General features: G+C 36.8%; 1 protein-coding gene across 3 annotated transcripts in view; it reads right to left on the bottom strand.

Annotated features, from left to right (window-relative positions):
- Window positions 1-20,008, bottom strand: part of PPP2R5C (protein phosphatase 2 regulatory subunit B'gamma) — an 85,344-nt gene that overhangs the window by 26,429 nt on the left and 38,907 nt on the right. For all 3 annotated transcript variants that reach the window (XM_074868791.1, XM_074868792.1, XM_074868794.1), the window contains one exon: window positions 5,953-6,152. In XM_074868791.1, the coding sequence (XP_074724892.1) occupies window positions 5,953-6,152 (200 nt within the window). The remainder of the gene's footprint in view (window positions 1-5,952; window positions 6,153-20,008) is intronic.

Genomic DNA, 20,008 nt, shown 5'->3' with positions numbered 1-20,008 from the left:
TAAATTTTGGTGAACATTTGCTCACAATGAAAATGGTGCCTATGCTGAATGGAGAGCTACATCCTGCGCAAAACTGATTTATCAAATCAGCTGTAGCTGGCTGCATGGAGCTTCAGCATAAGGCATACATATATTCCCTTCTAAATATGTACCACAAGTACTGGTCAAAGTTAACCTGTACATTGTTATTGATATTCTATTGCTATAACAGATTGGAGGTATCTCTGTGAGTACTAGAGGGAAATCAGAATACATTTCCTAAGTCTGGCAAAGTAAGAGACAACAGGACAGAGAAGTTGATTTGCCAGTAAAAAGAAAATTCTTTGCAAAAGGCTACATCACCAGGAGCAGCAGAAACATTTACAAAGCTTTTTCAAGAAAACCAATACTTGGCTCAGCAAACATGCCAGTACAGGGCATCTCCAGGAGCAGCTAGGAAAAAAAAGATTACTCCATTGGAACTTGCACTGAACTGAATGTCTTACTTAAGGATGAGAAAGAACATTTTATTTCATCAGCTGAAAGGTTCTTGAGTGTATAATACAGCTCAATTTAAGGAAAAAAACCCCAAACCCTGAAAGTTTGAGTTTACCTACAATGTAGATATCCAGAATGCAAGGTCTACTCCAGTATCTTTTTTTATATCTATTCTTTATGCCACAATTTCAGTCTTAATTATGTCCAAATTTCACCGCAGATAATAATCACATTTTATTATTTTCTCAGGTTTTACTGAGGTTTGTTTTGGGTGATTGGTTTGGGGGTTTTTTGTCCTTTGTTTTTTTTTAAATAGCATCAAAGCCTTCTTGCTGATCATTTGAAGATTACTCAAAAGTTCTGAGAGATTAAACTGTCTCAGTTTAAAGCCGTTACTTTGCAGAGGAATGCATTCCACCCATCTTTGGTGGAATTCTGGGAAAAGCAACAGAATGCCATGTTTCCCTCTTCACATTCTGACTTCTTCTCATTAACACCTCCGTTCACAGTTTAAAATAATGCTGTGAATTACCTATTAACTGGCAGGGTTAAGGAGCATATGTATGTGCTGTCCTGCCATCTCACATCTGACAGATGGCAAAGCAGACAGTGGGAGGCAGTATCAAACTGCATCAGCTAAATCTCCAAGACTCACATCATATTCGCATGAAGGAAAAGTCATCCTGATGCTCTATTTTTCTTCAGAATATTCCTTCATTTCAGCAACTAAGATGTAGGTCTGACAGACTGAGACTGACATATCAAAGTAATTACTGTTGCAAAGAATTAAAAGTAATGCTAAAATATCTTTATGATTCCCTTTTTAAAAGCATGGACATCAAGCAACTAACAACCTCCAACCTTTGTTTAAAAAAATGCAGTGGAAAATTTATGATTATCAATGGTCTTCCGAGAAAACAAATCCAGGAAGACTAGACTTGAAATGTAGAACTTGTTAGGATTGTTAAGCAAATGGCAGAATAATCAGCCTTTTCTAGATGAGCAAGTCTCAGGCTACTGCTATAAAGAAGAAAAGCCAGCTCAGGTAAGGTGTTAGATACAATGTCTTATATTTTTTATTTTTGAGATAACAAAATGTAAAAGTTACAAGCCAAAACCAGAACAATTTGTTCCGTGAGCAGTGAAACAAATGAAGCCTGATTTGACGTGGTTTGTATTCTTGACCAAGAGAACACAAAACTGCTCAAATCAATGTGCAGCATCTCTCAGTGAAAGGACAGCCCTGAAACTCTCTTGTCTATTAAGCTATTGAAATTTAGGAAAATTTACAGTGAATTAATATCAGTGAGACCTTAACCTTTCTGTCAAACGGCTGATCTTTTTCCTAACTTCCCAGTCTTTTGACCAGACAAGACAAGCTGCAAAACCTAATTTCCTCTAAGGCCAATTTCCCACAGAAGCACTAAGTAAACACAGCGTAACTTAAACACAACCCCACCCCAGGCCTCCCCCCGCCAACAAGACCTCACAGGCCCCTACAAATTTATGAAATGTAAGTCTTTATGAAAACTGGGCTAGCATGCCAAAACTCTCTATGCTGTCAGCACTGACAATACTTGACTCTAAAGGACGTAACTTTGGAGGACGAGAGAACAAAAAAGGAAAAGCAAACCACTTGCATTTTTACCACTTCACAGATATGTTTGCTGCAATGGTAGTTATGCACTCTATTTTTCTGGTGATCCGTTTTGTATAACACTAGAGAATATTTTCAAGCAAGTAAGCAGAGATATCATTACACATTTTCTCCTCCCTTCTGCTGAGCAGCCTGAGTGAAGCCTGACATGAACAGCTCTGAATGACAAGCTGTATAATCTGAAAGTCTGCACTTTCTATATTCATGTGAATAAAGTCATCCTAATAGCTAAATAGAGCCGCAAGTAGTACACTTCTATTCACAGTAACATCTCTTATTCTAGACCAAAGATCAGAGTAAAAAAAACAAAACAGAAAACCACAGCTGCAAAACCCCCCAAACAAACAAAAAATATCAGCCTCTCATGGGTATAACTATGTAATTTACTTTTCATAATACATGAAAAGTTGCAGTGAAAACTGCTTCAGTTGCTGAATAAAATTAGATCTGTTCCTATATATTATCAATTTTAAAAAGTAGTATTAGCCGATGTGCTTCACAAAAACGTTAATTTACCATCCACAAGTACTTCATCATCATCATCACTAAGGAAATTATTCTGGGAGCTACAGAAATAAGCTGTATTTATACATGCTTTTGATCTGTTTCTTTCTCAGAACACTACAACCCTGCACCTCCACATCTAGTACTGCCCTAGCCTCCTCACAGCTCTCCTCAATACCCTCTGGCTGGCTAGCTGGGGAAGTGAATACTCATATTGATGTTCACTTTCATAGTCCCTCTTAAAACAGATACAATCCAGATATTGCCCATCCTTCCCTCAGGTGGAAAGCAGCATTAATTCGGGTCTGTATTCTACATAGCTAGCAACTCTTATGAAGTTCCACAAACCTAGTATCCTATGTGTCTGTCCTTCTGAAACTGGTGCACAACAGAACATTCTCATAAAGCCCTGTTTTCTTCAAAGCCAAGCTAAAAAAAAAGCATAGATTCTTTTCTAAATAAGAATCTGTAACAGACGCTTTTGATGAAAAAATAATTTATCATTTGAATTTACAAGATTTATTCAGACATTTGACTACCTGTCTTATAGTTTTGAGAAGAGGTAAATTCCTGCTCTGAGGCTAATCAATCCAACCTTACTGTATTATACCTGAGAAATGGAACTTGCTATACAAGCATTTAATAAAAACATTTCCTTTCCCATCACATCTTTGCTTAGAAATGTAAAAAGAATTTGAAGGACATGTCAGCTGGCTCTTTGAGGAAGAAAGGGAAGAAATTCTTGTACCCACTCTGAAGAATAACATTAAATCCATTTTAGAAATTAATTTCTCTCATATCTTTTGAAAAGGAGACTTATGCTTGACATTAAATAACTGAACTAAGCCACTAGGTGAATATACAGCTTAAAGACAAGACCTTACTATAAATTAGCCTGAGACACTTGAAGCAAAAAAAGTGGTGTAAAGGTGGGGTGGATGGACATGACATGAGCACTAGAATATAAAGAATAAAGAAGAACCAGATTGATAAGGTAGATGCTTCTCTTGTCAGAAAGAAAGAAGATTTGAAGCTGTTGAAAAGGAAACATACTATTAAACAGGTTACCTGTGAAATTCATTGCTCTAAGTGTTTGGCCTAAATAAGGTTAACAAAACTAAACAAAAATTAGCCACACAGATATATATGCATGTATATATCTATATACACATATATAAATAACCTCCAAATCGTGAAGATGAACAGAACGCCACAGTGAAGTCCTAATTCCTATGCCAACTACCAACTCCACAAACTTTTCAAACCAAGAACCGCTGTCAAATCCAAGCATTTCTTGATCACTCTCATAATTCTGCTGAAAACACTACTTCCTATTAATATAAGTTCAGTGGCAGTAGCAGCACACAACTTATCAATGTCTCCTGAAAAAGTCTTAAAGTACACAAAAACATTAGATATTTTTTTCCTTAAAATCCACACAATCAACTCAAATCTACTGCTAGAACTTAACAAAAGTACACCTCAATCTACACATACATGCCTGAAAGAAAGAAGCTGATACTACTATTGCAGGTGGAATACAGTTGTTTCGGAACAGTTGACCAAAAGAAAACTATTTTCTAAAAGCAGCCTAGAAGAATTGCTATCTTGAGTTTAACCTCAAAATACTAGTCCAGGTGTCTTCACTGACGCAGCGCTGTATAAGTCCCATGCAAGGAAACCCCTCACCCTTTAGAACCTTACACATAAAAAGCATTTTAAATTCACTGAAAGAATTTTCAAACAGATGCTGCGTGCTCCCAGCAAAACACTGGTAATTAAGACAGCAGCCAAACTCTACATCAAGATTTACTAAACTGATTGAAGTGCAGACTTTATTACCATTAGTTGCACCTGAAACCGAAGAAAGTATATATCCTCCTCAGCCAAATGTACTCTGACCATAACTGATGGAGGAAGATAATGCAGACACATAAGGCAAAAGTTATGAAATTACAGGCAGTTAAGACTTCTTACACAGAACAAACACTAACGTCTGACACATATTCAAGAACTCATCATGAACTCCATTTTACCTAAATGAAGTCTCAGCAGGCTTATTCTCTTTCTTAACTCCCTCTTCATCAGTATCAAGTATTCCAAAACAAGCAATCAATTAGCAAAAACCAGATATAAATAAGCTATCAAGACATGGGAAAAGCCATGATCCCGCATCTCCTCATTAACCATCCTCAATGCTTTGTGTTCATGTTTGACATCTAGAGTTATACATAATCCTCATGTACTCGAAAGTTCTCATGAAAATAACTTCTGTATCAGTAAACACTTATGGCTGATTTAGATAACAAGCGATCTTCAGAATAAGCAACATCTTTCATACTATAAATCCTTAGAATCTTTGAAGAAGCTTCAAAGTCTCTGATTTGTAGGAGGACCTCAAACTCTTAAGTTCATATTTATGTTAAAGATGCACTGTTTTCTCATCCCCCTGGAAATTCACCCCAAGCTATAATGCCTTGGGAAAAAACATCACGTCACACATGGTCAAGAGTTTCTTGTAGGCTTAGTAGTCAGGAATTTCAAAAGATGTTTTCTGTTCTCAGTGTATTGCAGACAACAGCTACAGACCTCAACCCCACTGCTACTCCAGGCAACTGCTGTCTAGTCACCACAATGAGCGCTGAAAGACTCTCCTGTAGTTTCATGGCCACCTCCTCCTCTGGGATGGACTTAAGCACCACAGAGAAATAAACCAGGTCTAGCTGGCTAGGATTTGGATAGTGAGAAGGGAGAAATAACGCAGGTCTGAATGGTTCACATAGCTTGTTCCAGCAGAACCCTCATTTGCCATCCTGTGTACTAAATAAACTCTGACTCTCGTTGTCACCACTGAATACAGAATAAAATCAATTGCTGGAACTGAATGGGATTATGTAAAGTTAAGTGTCAAGGTTGCACAGGTGATCTTAATTCTAATCTTTTTTTTTCAAATCTACTTTTTTTTTTAACAACTGGATGTATTTAACTTTCCTCTCTATTTTTATAAACACCTATTCCAAAAAAAGATGTGTGGGGAAAAAAAAGCAACTTTTTTTTTTTTAATACAAGACTTCATTTTTACCAACTTAAACAATAATTTACTTCTGCTTCATATATGTGTCTAGTTTCTATCTTACAAAGAAGAGGAATCAACACTGTCAATGGGATTTAAAAGCACTGTTATATTATCATTTTGCAGATGTGCAAACGTAGTTAATCTTTTCTGAAGATTTCTTGAGATAAATTGAAACAGCTGAAGAATCAGTTGTGAATTAAAAAAAATTTAAAATAGGTCTCATTGTTAAATCACTTACCATATGTACTACTTCAGGGTAAATAGGTTCTGTAATCACATTGCGATTGTGTGTGATATATTCTACCATTTCACTTAAAGCTGCTCGTTTTACTTCCTTCCACTTTAGGTCACTTAGTGGATCAGAAACAAAGTCAAAAAGTACACAACATTGTCGTAACTTCTGGATAAAAAGCTTTTCTTGATCAGCAGGAGGAACATCTGAAAAGTAAAAATAATAGGTTATAAATTATATTGCAGTGGACTTTACTCTTCTCCCCATTTTTACTTCCTGAAACACAGCCATAGCAGTGTTTAAGACTACAAGCAAACTTTCTGAATCTTCAAACAACTTTCAGGAATATAATGGTCCAGAGTATGAACCCCAGTAAAACACACTGTACATGACAGCATTTAACAAAATTGCAACAGTGATGCACACTTGCCTTTGCCAGAAATAGATACTACATGGAAAAAATACATCCTTTAAAAAAACGCCTCAAGGAATTCCCCAAACAGCTCAGTTTGTATAAAGAATATTATGCCACATTTGCAGAAATACTCTGATTTTAATATTAGAGATAAATGGGTCGATCTTCAGTTTCAGCATTAGATTTAACCCAGAGCCACTTTTTAAACCTGGGAGCTGTCACCTCAAAGAGTTCATTTTTATATCAAGTGCCTCCTATGACACAACCGGCTGCAGCAACCACATCAAAGCACAGAACAACTATTCAAGATTTTTTTATACTTCATTAACACGAGAAATATTTAAAGAAACCTAAGCAACACACTTAGGATCTTCAACTATTCGGTCAATTTGTAACACTATTTTGAATGTTTGTTTCACATGTACAAGAGTTAGACTTGCATTATCAATCTATTTAAGCACTTGCAGGAGGAGTCTGTCTGGTTAACTCTGGCCAGCACTGCAAAATTAAATGACACTGGCCTTCTAGAAAAGACCATACTTAATCACCAGGATTAATATAAGATATGACAAAAATTAACAGTAAATTTTAAAACAAATTGAGTAAATACCTCATTTGATATTTACTCATTGTTTAATCATCACTCAGATGCAGCTGATAAGAAACTATTTTGATATCTCTCTTCTGTGATACCTATTAAAAATATTTCACAGGCTTCAGATATCCTGAGACCAGACCCCCTCATCTTCAATAACAAACAAGAATATTTGTATTCGTTTGGTAACGCACAATAATTCATTGTCTGTATCATTGTTATACAGATACTCAACCTTTTGAGACAAAGGTCGCCTTGCCTTATACAGTCCTCTGTGCAGTGGTATTTTTATTGTTTGACAAAGATACTTAGGTTATAAAAAAATCTTAACGTTTTTACCTCCCAATTTTGACTTCCTGTGCTTTACACCTTAATCCTCCCTGCTTATCCTTTGTAATGAATTATTTAGCACTTGCATGTAAAGCAAAATTAGTTTGCACAGATCAAACTTGATACACAGAATCAATAAACAAGCCAGCACTACTTTCGCCATCAGTATTTTTCAAAATAAAGAACTGTCAAAAAATTAAAAATATACTCACATCGACATAAAACCATCAATTATAATTTGCAACTAAAGCAAGCCTAAATCACTGGGTCCAGATATAGATGTAGAAGTTTAAGTTTAGGTTACTGTTAAGAAAGAACTAACACTAGACAGCTCTTTATAAACATGTGTATGTTGACAATTAAAGTACCTCCTATTGCTAACATTTCAACAGTTACAGAAGTTATGCCTTTTAAATTCTAGTGAGCTTTAGCCTCAAGGCAAGACAATTCTGCATGTACTTTATTTTTCACTTAAGTAATCCCATGAGGAGGTAAAATGACTAATGCATGCGAAATTACAGATCATTATACACAGCAAAAACTTTCAGGATCAGAACCTTAAACTTTCAATACTTAGGAAATACTAAGGTAACTGGCCAGAGGTAAAGAAAGTAGTACCATATTTTGACAGCAGCAAAAATTCATGTCCAGTTAAAACAGCCACATGACTACAGCACTAAGCTTAAAACAAGAAATGTGAACACACCACAGAAAATCTGTGTAAATTAACAGTGTAACACATTATTTTTCTGCATAATTACTTTTTTATTGTTAAGATATGAACTGCTAAGACATTAATAGCATGTTAAAAAACAAAGCAAGATTAGACTGCCTTTGTAAATAATTCTGCAGTTTACTCCCACTTCTTCCAGTTGATGACTTTTGTTTTTCCTTAGAGGATCATAAAATGTTAAAATTTCCTTAAACACAAACAGCAAAAGCTACCTTCAAACAAAAGTATTTCAAGTGGTACTACCGAATACTAGCACACACAGCCTAACACATACATGTACAATCTAATAAACTGAATGTCTGACATACCTACAGTCCAGTTGATGAAATACAATGAGTTGCTCTCCTTTAAGTGCCTGACAAACTTCTAAAGGAAACAAAAGCCGGAGTAGCTCCTCCCTCCCCAAGAGAAGTTGCTTTCAAAAGTATTTTTGTTATAATAAACCTGGAGGACATATTTGGTTTAAAACAGCTGGCATTTTTTTCAAAGTTATGTACACTGAATTGCTCTGAAGATTAATTCCTGAAAAAAAACTGTAAAGCAATAGCTCTGAAGAACATAGAGAATAAAAATTTACATGAAAGAAACCATAACCAGTTACAGACTTCAGTGTCACCAAGATACCTGGTATTGCAAAGACTTCAAGAACTAGAAAGAAGGTGCTAAATGACAGAGGTCCTTAAACAGAACAACAACTTTCTGGCAAGTAAACCAAAATTCCTGTCCAATGTTGTGAACAAACTGAAGATATTCTAAGCCACAAAAATTTTGTATCTGAATACACACACTTTTGTCTATTTGGATTAAAAACTATAGCAATGAGTAACTTCTCCTGGAAAAAAGAGTATTAAATAAGTAGTTTGCATCCTGAAAGCCAGTCAAATTTATGACCTAAATGTAAAAAGTCTCGGATGTACGAAATGGTTGGAGTGGTTGCCTTCCCCAATTAACTGGGAAATGGAAAGTGGTTCAACCTGAAGCGTAACAACGCAATTTGACTTGGGGATACTGTGCTATGAATATATACTCCACAAAATCTGAAGCCTCCATGGAAACTATAATCATACAAGTAATAGACATACAATTACAGTGATTTACAGTACACTAACCTGAAAGGAGAGGAAACATTAAAGCTGTAATTACTACTAATCTCAGAAGTTAAAGACTGACAACTAAGAGGGTCAAGAAACACCCTCAACAAGGCAAGCAACCTCTCACCATTTATTCTGAAATGCCTTAACTATTTTAAGTAGCTCAGTCATCCTTGTTATTCTAGCAGAGAGAGGTGTTCTTTATACAGAAAAGACTGAGAATCTCATATTTCTAAGGAACTGTGTTTTGTTTGGGGTTTTCTTCCCCCTTAAAAGCGTTCATCAACATCTTTCAAGTGTCCAGACCTCAAATCTCTCGTGGTACTCGTCTGGAGTGCTTGCCGTCAAATCAAGATCATCCCTACATTTAAGGTTTGAAAGGATGATTTCAGCATGACAGAAAATAGAAGGTGGCTAAGAAGCTGACTTGAGTAGACCATAATTTTTGTGCTGAGAATGTATGCACACCTGCATAGCAACTCTGAGACACCCGAGAAGTCATTTATCCTCAGCCACATGCCAGGGACTATCTGGTTACGTTCTGTCAGTTGACTGCACAGTGACTTCTACATCACTTTCCACTTCAATTAAGCGGTAACTCCTGACTTCCAATTGCTGAAGTTAACTGACATATTTGAAGAGAGTGTCATTAAGTAAAAGTTTCTATAATTGAGCAACTCCGGTGCTCCATTCCCCAACGTCACAAGACGACCATGGTTAATCAGAAGCTACTCCTTACAATTATTCCAAAACTGACGTTTGAAGCTATTCATTGAACAATTTTTTTTTTAAATAAACAACATCCCCCAAAATCAAGTCCAAACAAAAAACCCCATACACACACCCCCCTCTCCATTTGCTAACCACTATTTACATCACGTTCACAGAATCTGTTTCTAAATAGTACCACTAGCATAATCTTAAGACTCTTAATTCAATCCAAACACTTATCCCTATCAGTAATCATACTTTAAATGAGTGCTATTTTTCTGGTCTTCTACTAGAACACGAGCATAGTTTTCCAGAATCACAAAGAATCAGTCTTATATTTGAATTGGATGTCCAGCAATTCCTGACACATATTTACACAAATAATGTAATAGCATATTTTATGCCTAAATCTGCATTATTTATCCTACTGTCCTTTTTCTAAGAGAAAAATACACTAGAAGAAGTATCAAAGAAGGTAGGAACTATTATAGCAATGTAAGCCTCTGGGCCTGAGGGATCAGCTTTTTTGTACTGTTTAGGTTGTTTAGTTTCTTTCCTTCTAATCCCAGAGTAACTGTTAGATTTGTTACACAAACAACCTACCAAGGTGCAAGCTTGTGCTGGGTTTTTTTGTAGTGGGAGAAGGGGCTACAGCAGTGACCCCTGTAAGAAGCTTCTCAAAAGCTCCCCTGGCACCAAGTCAGACCCACCTCTGGCCAAGGCTGAGCCAGTTAGCCATGATGGCTGCACATCTGTGATAGTGTATTTAAGAAGAGGAACCTGAGAGGGGGTCGGGACTTTGAGGATGTGTTACAAGAACACTGTGTGAACACTGAGGTCAATGTAAGGAAGGAATGAAGGAAGGAGGAAGAAGAGGGGGAGGTGTGCCAGAGCAGAGCGCCCCCCTGTATCCCGTGGTGAGACAGCAGGGCCGCGCCCTGCCACCCATGGAGGTCACCGGAGGAACAGAGATCCACCTGGGGCCTGTGGAGGACCCCACACCGGAGCAGGTGGCTGCACCCGAAGGAGGCCAAGTCTGTATGGGAAGAGGCCCCCACTGTTGTAGTTCAGTGCTGGGAGGACTGCGGCATGCAGGGTGACCCACGCCAGAGCATCTCGAGAGGAATGCATCCCGTGGGGAGGACTCACGGCAGAGTGTCTGTGGAGAACTGTCTCCCATGAGAGGGGAGCCATGTGGAGCAGGGGGAAGAATGCAGAAGACTGCTTTCCCTCCACCTTGGAGAAAGAAACAGCACCGCTGGGGAAAGGAGGTGGAAATATAAGGAACAAAACTGAGGCCAGGAAGAAGGGAGGCGTGGGGGGAAATTAAGATATGGTAATGCTTCTCACCGTCCCATTCTGTGTGTTAAGCATTGTTGGCGTTAGTGATTTGAAGTGATGCTCTTTTTCTTCCCCTAACGAACCTGTCTTTTGCCTGTGTTCCTAATGGGTAAGCCACCCTCCCCCTGTCCTTATCTCAATTCATGAGCCTTTTGATTCCTTTTGTCCTTCACAGCGCTGTGGGGAAGGGACAGCTTCGTGCTGTGCAGTTGCCCTCTAAGCTCAAACCACAACAAAGCTCTAACCCTTCTGGTTTAAGAGTATTGATAGAGAAGTAGCTATTCAATTTAAAATCTTCAACACCATCTTAGACTGTGGCCTTGTCACATAAACTTGCTGGTAAGTATAGAATATGTTTGTTTCCACTGTGTAACTGATACCAGCTGTGCTTTTATTATCAGACTGTATCAGTATCTCAAACTCTCTGAAAGGCAGCACTTTCAGTCCGTATCTCATTTTGAAACAGCCAGGTAAAGACCAGGTACTCAGCTACCGCTGCCTTAGCAGAACACAGATAATTGGTTCTAAAATTCGAACAGTTGACTTTGGTTTTCATACAATTTCTTGGAAGCTTCAGGCAGGTCTTCAGTGGTTCTTACCATGAGTTAAAGGTAAATGAGCTCACTGCAAACAAACTGTAGTAACTGTCCTCCCTCCATCCTCGCTTGCTTCTCAGCATCATTCTTCATGCAGGAGCTACCAACAGACTATAGCACTCTGAGAAACCACCTTTTTTTTTCCCTAAGGTACAGTGTTGCTAAAGAACTGAAACAGAGTTACATTCTAACAAATCAAGATTTTTCCTGTCTTCATATTAGAACAAATTTTGCCTGGTTTAAGAAAATTAGAAATAGAAAAAGTAACAATAAAACAGAAACCACTGAAATTCAGTTGTTAAGCGCCTGAACATACATTCAGTATTGTATGATACATGAACATTTTTACATTGTAGGACTACAAAGAACTTACTGTTCTCTGAATAACATTTTTCATGTTCCTTCAAATCTAAAAGTTAGATTTTTAGTTTGGTATTGTAATTGTGTCATCACTGGACACTGATGATTTATCCATCCCCTATCTTTTTCACAGAAGCCAATTTTTCTGTGACAGTGGTGTAACTTAATAGTTGCTGAATGGAGGACAAAAGGCAAGGCAGGGTAAGTAGGTGACCCAGAGATGTCACACAAAACAGCTGTTTTCTAGTACAGATTTGAACTGAAATAAACCTAGAAGTTTAAAGGTTTTAGGTCATGTCCTGACAGGAAGAACAGTTGATACAATTTCTACCACAAAACACAATTTGTGGTCAGTAAAACTCACTACATTACATCATTTTGAAAGCAAAAAACAGGAGACATGGTTGATAATTTGCAGAAAATACACACAGAAGATAAAATTCATCTCAGTTGTGTGAGCACTTTCTTGCTCATATATATAAAGGCTCAGCAGAGGTACCAGTTTTGCTCAGCTGACAGCTCCCCATTTCAGTAAAAGAAAAATAGCTCTTTTTTCTTTAGAACTATCAGATACCCATAGCTACCAGTCAGGCTATATACACACACATCAGTAAAAAAAGTTCCTCTCATTTTAAATGAGCAGCTAGATTTTTTTCATAGAGGAACACACACAGACATTTAAGTCAAAGAATACACAGACCACCACACAGAGAAGCAGCATGTGCAAATACAAAGTCATAGAAAAAAAAAGACTAACTAAAAATCACATGCTAAAAGTAACTGCTTCTTTAAGACACAGGTGTAGAGCAAAAGCCAGAGTACGTAAGTTGACTCCTGCTTGCAAGTAGACAGTACGTCTTATGAAATGAGTCTGCAAACCTATTGAAGGGCTAGGGTTTTTGATGATATGGAAAAACGACATCTAACTGTCAACTAGGGTGCTACTCAGAACATATCAATATTGATAACATGGTCCCTTCTGCTGGTCAAAAGCACATACTAGTGTATTTGAAATTTGATGTCCATTGGAAAAGCAAGCAGCATTAAAGCTTTAGTGAAGTTTTGTAATTTGCACTATGTACAGTTGTACTTCAACAAGGGGAGTCCAGTCTCTTGCAATGTTTTGACAGTACCATTGCAGCATTTTTTCACAGAATAAGAAGAGTTCAGAATAATAAGAAGTAAGAAAAATGGAAATTGCCAGACATGAAGGCTGCAAAGCATGGGAAAAAGGACATAATCTGTCGAAACATGGATTTACCAGAATTGGCACTTTTTCCAGAACCAGTGATCAAGTCCATAAAAAGAGAAGAACATAAGACAATCACAGAAAACTAGAAAGAAGATTACAAAAGCTTGTTTAATGTTTATAAAATTCAGTTTTATTTTGAAACAAAAATTACTATCTTAATCCACAGCAAGGAATACATTTCTGTGTTAGAGAACTTAATTTTTACTGCATTTCTATTATTTGACAAACTCGTTACAGTTTCACTGATTTTACTGAAATCATGGTGACAATAATTAACACTACTTAGAGATGACACTCTCCCAGTTAACAGTACTCTATCCTAATACATGATGTTGCAAATAAGGGGGTGGCAGAGGGAAGTAGTCTTCCAATTCATGCTTGGAAAAGTTTAATTAAAGCTATTACTTCTAGCAGCACTTAAAAATAAACTCGAGGAATATAAGAAAGTACTATAATTATATACAATATGCAATACATTTTACAGTATAACTAGCAACCCTGGGAGTGGGAGTTTGGCTGCGGATAACTCAAAGCAGGCAAGATATTGTTGTATGCATACATTGGACTAGAAAATACATAAAGCATACCGCTGTTTATATTGTTTTCTTTGGAACATCATTGATCCTGTAGAAGGATCAACAAGAAAAATGACCACAGCAACCAAAGCCACAGAAACACTCATGGAAAAACAGAGTGCTTGTATTAGACGCAAGAGAACATGATCTATAAACATTTTAAGTGTCACAGAAGAGGAGCAAGCTTCCCCTCGTTATCCCACTATCAAAGATAAAAGGATGCACATGTAAGCAATGTAAAGTGTCATAAAAGAATGCAGGCTTATTCCAAAAGAACTGAGCTGCAAGTTTAAGGTCCTTCTCTAATTACCATGTATTATACCTGTAAACACTCCTACAGAGTAGTTTAACAGTTCTGAGGTGGTCTCTTGAAACAACACATTTCCTGTCAGAAACAGGACACTTTAGATGGACTTTCGGTCAGACCTACAACAACAAAGCTCATGATTCCCAAACAACTCCTGATCAATAATTAAAAATATTTTACAGGTACTTGAGCTTCCCTAAGGTTTACAAGAAAACAATTACTATTCCGACCAGCTATTGTAACAGTTCTAGGCCAGTTAGAAGGTGAGCTGAGAATGGTAGGTGGATGCACAAGGGAATTTCCCAATCTCAAGCAGTACTTGGGCAGCATACTGAAATTTCCAAAGCATGACCCTTGCCTGCATCAGCCGCCTTTATGCAGCACAGTGACACTCAGTAGCAGTCTGGGCATTCAGAAGAGGGGGGGAAAATGAGAACCAACTGTAATTATGCACTGTGTCCACTCCTTCGCTTTCAAGGAACTGAGCTGCTGCCAGAAATACTTTTTGGCTGTTCTTCCGATAACACAAATTTGTAGCTGGAAATAAAAGCTGCTTTTCATTTCCCTGCATTTGGAGAAACTGCACTGTTCCTAACTGCTGCTGTTTCACATTTGGTAATGCACCTGAAAAAGACTGGCACCCAAAATATAAGAACTACTTGCCTGTATATTGATAGAAAATAAGATTTGAGAACAATACTTAAAATCATACATATGTGGCACATTTTCTACCTAGGATTCAAAAGCAAGGTGCATTTCACTTTATTTTCAAGTAGTTAAAATTTTTGGATATTCAGGTACTCCAGTGGTTTTATTTAAAGAAGTTTTATTTCCAGCAAACAAGTCCTTGTTAGTAGTGAATATTCAAGCTTTATTTTTTCAATAAAAGCAATAGCAGTGCTACTGCTTCCATGCTGATCTGCAGTCTGGATCTAGCCATAACTCCATTTAAGATTAAAAGAAGTTATTTCACCTATGACAGCTTCTGTATGAAACTAGTCTTAATCATGCTACAGAAGCAGAAAGGGGGGAGGCAGGTGCATGTTGGAATTCATTAAGTAGAAAGGCACACAACATTTAAAATGTTTGATTTCTATATAAGAAATCTCTTGGCTGAATTTTCATTCAGATGATTGGCTTTTCATTGGATTATGAGACTTTTAAAGCAATATATTCTTCCATTTAATGGGAAAAAAAGAAGGGCTGTTAGTATCAAATGAACCATTATAAGACAAATTAAACAGCAACAGGAAAAAAAAAGCTGCCACCCAAAACCCCCACATTTTAAGAGACCCTGAAAGGAATGTGAAGCACATGTTTTGTCAGTCCTGGAGTGAAGCTCAAAACAGGTGCTTCACAACACTAATCTCCCCTGAAAGCTGCAGTCATTGGGGAATCCAGTGCTGAAGGCTATTGCTGGTGGCAGCTATCTCCTAACTATAAAATTACACTGTGGTTTTGAGGATAGAGAAACTAAGTAATGACATTTAACTGTCAAAGATTTTAAGATAGGAGATTTTAAGGACTAACTGGTAATGAAGTGGAAAAAAAGCCTGCTGTCACTTTATACTATTTGGCATAATTTTTACATACTAAACAACCTGAGGCACCAAAATTACTTCCAATAACATATTTTCCAGGTGTATATCATAAGTCTAATGATGATAAAAGTAGATCAACAGTGAATAATCTGTGCACCTAATTATCTAATGATTTTTCAAAAGTGGACCAACACCACCCTGTACCTAAGCTCCTGCTTTACAAAGAATTTTATCAGAAGTCAACTATTTTCTTAGAAGCCATATGAAATTTTAAGAAACCTTGAGAATATATTTGTAATAATATTTAAGAGAAATAAGGACTTTTAGACTATAGTAAGATGTTTAAAAATAGGAAGTGAAAAGTGATAACTGTATAAATACTTTAAAGGCAATGCACCATAAAGAGGAAAACAGGAATGCTTATACAAGAAATGACAAGTGAAACAAGCAGAAATGGGCTTGAGCTAGTGAAATAAAAATTCCACCTGAAAATCAGGGAGAAAAATGACAAGGAGGATAATCAAATAGACAACTGAAGAAAAACCTGCCTTAACAAGGGAAGAGAGAAACCAAATAGAAAGAACTCTCAGTACAGATTTTTGGCATACATACAGTTAATATGACAGCAAAACTAATTTTTAAACACAAAGCACTTACAGAAACTTGAGAGAAATCCTCAATTTCCTAGCCTTTACAGTGTACTTGAATCCATTCTCATGGTGTAAAAACAAACCTATTATGCCTCATCTTCAACTGCATTTGAAAACTTTAAAATTGCTTTTAAATATATATATAACAGTCTCTCTGAAAAAATGAAGAACTGCTGTGGTGAGACCAGACTTCAGTTACACTACAGAACATGTGCATGGTGTAATCCAGAAGATTTGTATTAAGTAAACTAAAGAAACCCATGAACACTTGGTTGAAGTAAGTATCAGCTAATGAAGCCTAACCATCTGCTATAAGCACCCAAATTGCACACACCAACCCATAATTCTAATCAGATACCACTCACTAGTGTCCGTAACTTGCCAATCAATGTTACCTGTCACACATCTACGATAAATATCATTCAAGGAACAATCAACTGCCCAAATGTAAAATAACTTGGTTACTTCCCCAAAGCATATCAGCCTGCTGCTTCTCCTCACTCCCTGTACATAAACCCCAGGGGTTACTGCTTGCTTTCTGTTGGATGCTTCTGAATGACAAAACAGCTGAATTTAATGATGACATTTACAATAGTTATTAACAGGTATCACAAGAATTCACTGAAGAATGCTGGGTCCTGTGTTGGCTTAGAAAGATGACACAATAGATGAGAAAGCATGAAGAAATGCCCCCACGGTTTTCTACAGTCAAACTTTAGCATCTCCCACCCTAATGCAACCTAAACCAAATGCTCAGCCCCCATGAAAGAACTCTGGTTAAGTTATTTATAAGCACAATTGCATGCACTTTCCAGTTTGTCTCAATCTAACATTTATTTTAATTAACAAAACTTCCATAACCTTTCCTTGATGACAACACCGAATCAGCTTTCTACATTCTCCATTCTTTACAAAATTAGAAATAGGATGGGGAATAGGGTAAGTCTTTTCAAAAGTCTGTTGTTCACAGGAAGAGCTTTAACAGTTCAGGTAACCGAGCTGAGATGCAAACTAAGGTCCTGAATGGATGATCAACAATTAAAATCAACCCGTATCACCATATAGCATTAAAACTTCTATCAGCCATTACAAGATATCCAAAGTATCATCAAATACTACCAGGGTTTTTTTGTGGTTTTCTGGAGAGCAATTTCCTAATAAATTCTACTAGTAAGTCGCATTCCCTGTGTGTGGGGTTTTGGTTGGTTTGGTTTTAGTTTTTGTGGGGTGGGGTGGTGGTGTTTGGGTTTTTTTTAAATTCCCTGAAAAATCCTACTTTCTAATTCAGTGCATAGTTTTCCTAACTTTTTAGCATAAGCAACACTTCCTCAGTCCCGTATGCCTGTGAAATTCAGGCACCTTTTCTGATGTGACACAGCTAAAAGAAATGGTCAAGCATGACAGCAACGTTTTGGGAAGAAGAAAGAAAAATAATATTAGAGCTAGCTCAATAACTTGCTTAGCACCCAATGCTGGCCATGTCACATGCTAACAACAATCACTTCAAATGCTACCAATTACCAGCAGTTCCCTGCTGGGAAATTAAAACTACCTTTCAGTAAGGAAAGTTTTGACTCAAGTATAGTAGAAAGCCACTTATGCCCATTTCAAAGTGTACTAAAATATGTGCTTTCAACATAATCATATCATAATAAGATTAAAAATATAAGATACCTGCATGTTTTGTCAGAAATTAAGTGCTTAATAATTTTCCATTTACCTCAGTAATCATTCCTGCACAATCCAACATTATTTTGATAATATGAGGAAAACAATGAATGTACCTTTCCTTCAAGTCAAACTAATCTTCAGTCTCACAAAGGAATTCTAGTAAGAACAGAAACTGTACCTATCAGCAACAGTGTCCCTAACAAGAGTATGTTGCTTAGCTTCCAGAAAAGACAACATTCTGCTGGTAACTTGCACCAAATTTCCACTCCTCCCACACAGAAGAGTGGAGAATTTCATTAAATAATACATTTAAATGGGAGACTCCAACAAATCTGTAAATTTACAGGGCTCAAACAAGTTGCTTAGCTTTATTAGCTATGAATCCAACACTGACCCACTACTGCACATCCAGAAGCCCCAGACATGTTTAGACATCTCCCAGCACATTTCCCAAAATATTAATTTTACTTAAAATTTTCTTTTTAAACAGAGATTTAGATGTGCAATGAAAACAATTTATTTTAATTCTTCCATTTAAAAATAAGCTTTAGGATTCCTTACCCCTTAAGCTACATCAATGAATACTGGGCTTCCATTAAGAGGGAGTGAGAAAAGTTATGCAGTGAAGTATATGCTCAAAATTTTACTTTAGAGAGGATGTCTTTATTCTGATTCAAAGGTCAGTAAGATCTTAATTTCCTACTGGAACAACAACAACAGAGAAGTTTTTATAGCATGCAAATAACTTTTAACAGTCTTCAAAAAAACCCCTGTGCATCAATTTTTGGATTTTAGGATACTTTATATAGAAGATTAGGTGTAACAGGAGCAAAAGATATTAAAATACTCTGGGAATAGGTCAGAAGAAAGATTCTAGTGTTAAGACTAGTTATAGTTTGGGAAATATTTTTGAAGAAAAACTTATTACACTCAAAGGACAGACAACACAATTTTTCCTTATACTACTTACAGGATTTCAAGCTTTGATCAATTCTGTTCAAGCTTTCTTTCCAACATGGCTTGAAAGAACACAGGACACCTTTGAAACACCACTGGCTTTCAATTTAAATACAAAGGCAATATGAGAATTTCGTTCTAGAGGCTGTGTGAAGCCACACAGCTGACAGCTTTACTCCAAAAAAATGCAAATTAAAAACCTTCCATAAAGCTCCTCAAAATGAAATAGTGTTTCAAATTAGTAGACTACTAGAAACTCTAAGTTCCAAATTAATAATTTTACTTCATTTTTACATTTTACATTTTATGTATCTTTTTTCTTTATATAACTTAAAAGAAAATGTTTACTTCATAAAATTCAGATCATTATCAGTAACAAGAGCAATTATGAAAATTGACATAAAACTTTCACTTCCACTACCGATAACAATCCAGAGTCAGACACCACCCCTAATTTTAACCACATGTGAAAAAGAAAACTTAATTGGCAAGTTATAGCAGAAAAGATACTACATGATTTGTATGTGCATTAAGTGGAATTGACTAGAAGAGGTGCGGATGTGGCTTTAAGATCTCATGCAATCAGAGCATCCTTTAACTCAAGTTTTGTCACTTGAGACACAAGCATGTGGGCAGAAGCCAAGTACCCTGCCCAAGTACCAGCTCTGTTAGGCTGACAAGACTGTACTTTCACTGGTATAGGGTATTTACCTCTGACACAAAGGTTAGAACATAAAAGCCACCTCCACCAGAGGAACATCTTGTCTGCGTATGATGTAAATATTTCCGTATCTATTAAATATTGATGGTGGTCACTTAACCTGCACGGCTTACAATGCAGTTTCAGTAGCTAACACTATTTGACAGCACGTGGAGAGAATTAGCTGACTCCACAGAAGTTTAAATTATTTATTAAAAGCTTTGAACATAAATGGAA

Source organism: Strix uralensis, chromosome 4, assembly GCF_047716275.1.
Source record: "Strix uralensis isolate ZFMK-TIS-50842 chromosome 4, bStrUra1, whole genome shotgun sequence".
Classification (NCBI taxonomy): Eukaryota; Metazoa; Chordata; class Aves; order Strigiformes; family Strigidae; genus Strix; species Strix uralensis.
The sequence above is the reverse complement of the archived record's forward strand: the minus strand, read 5'-3'. Positions and strand labels throughout refer to the sequence as shown.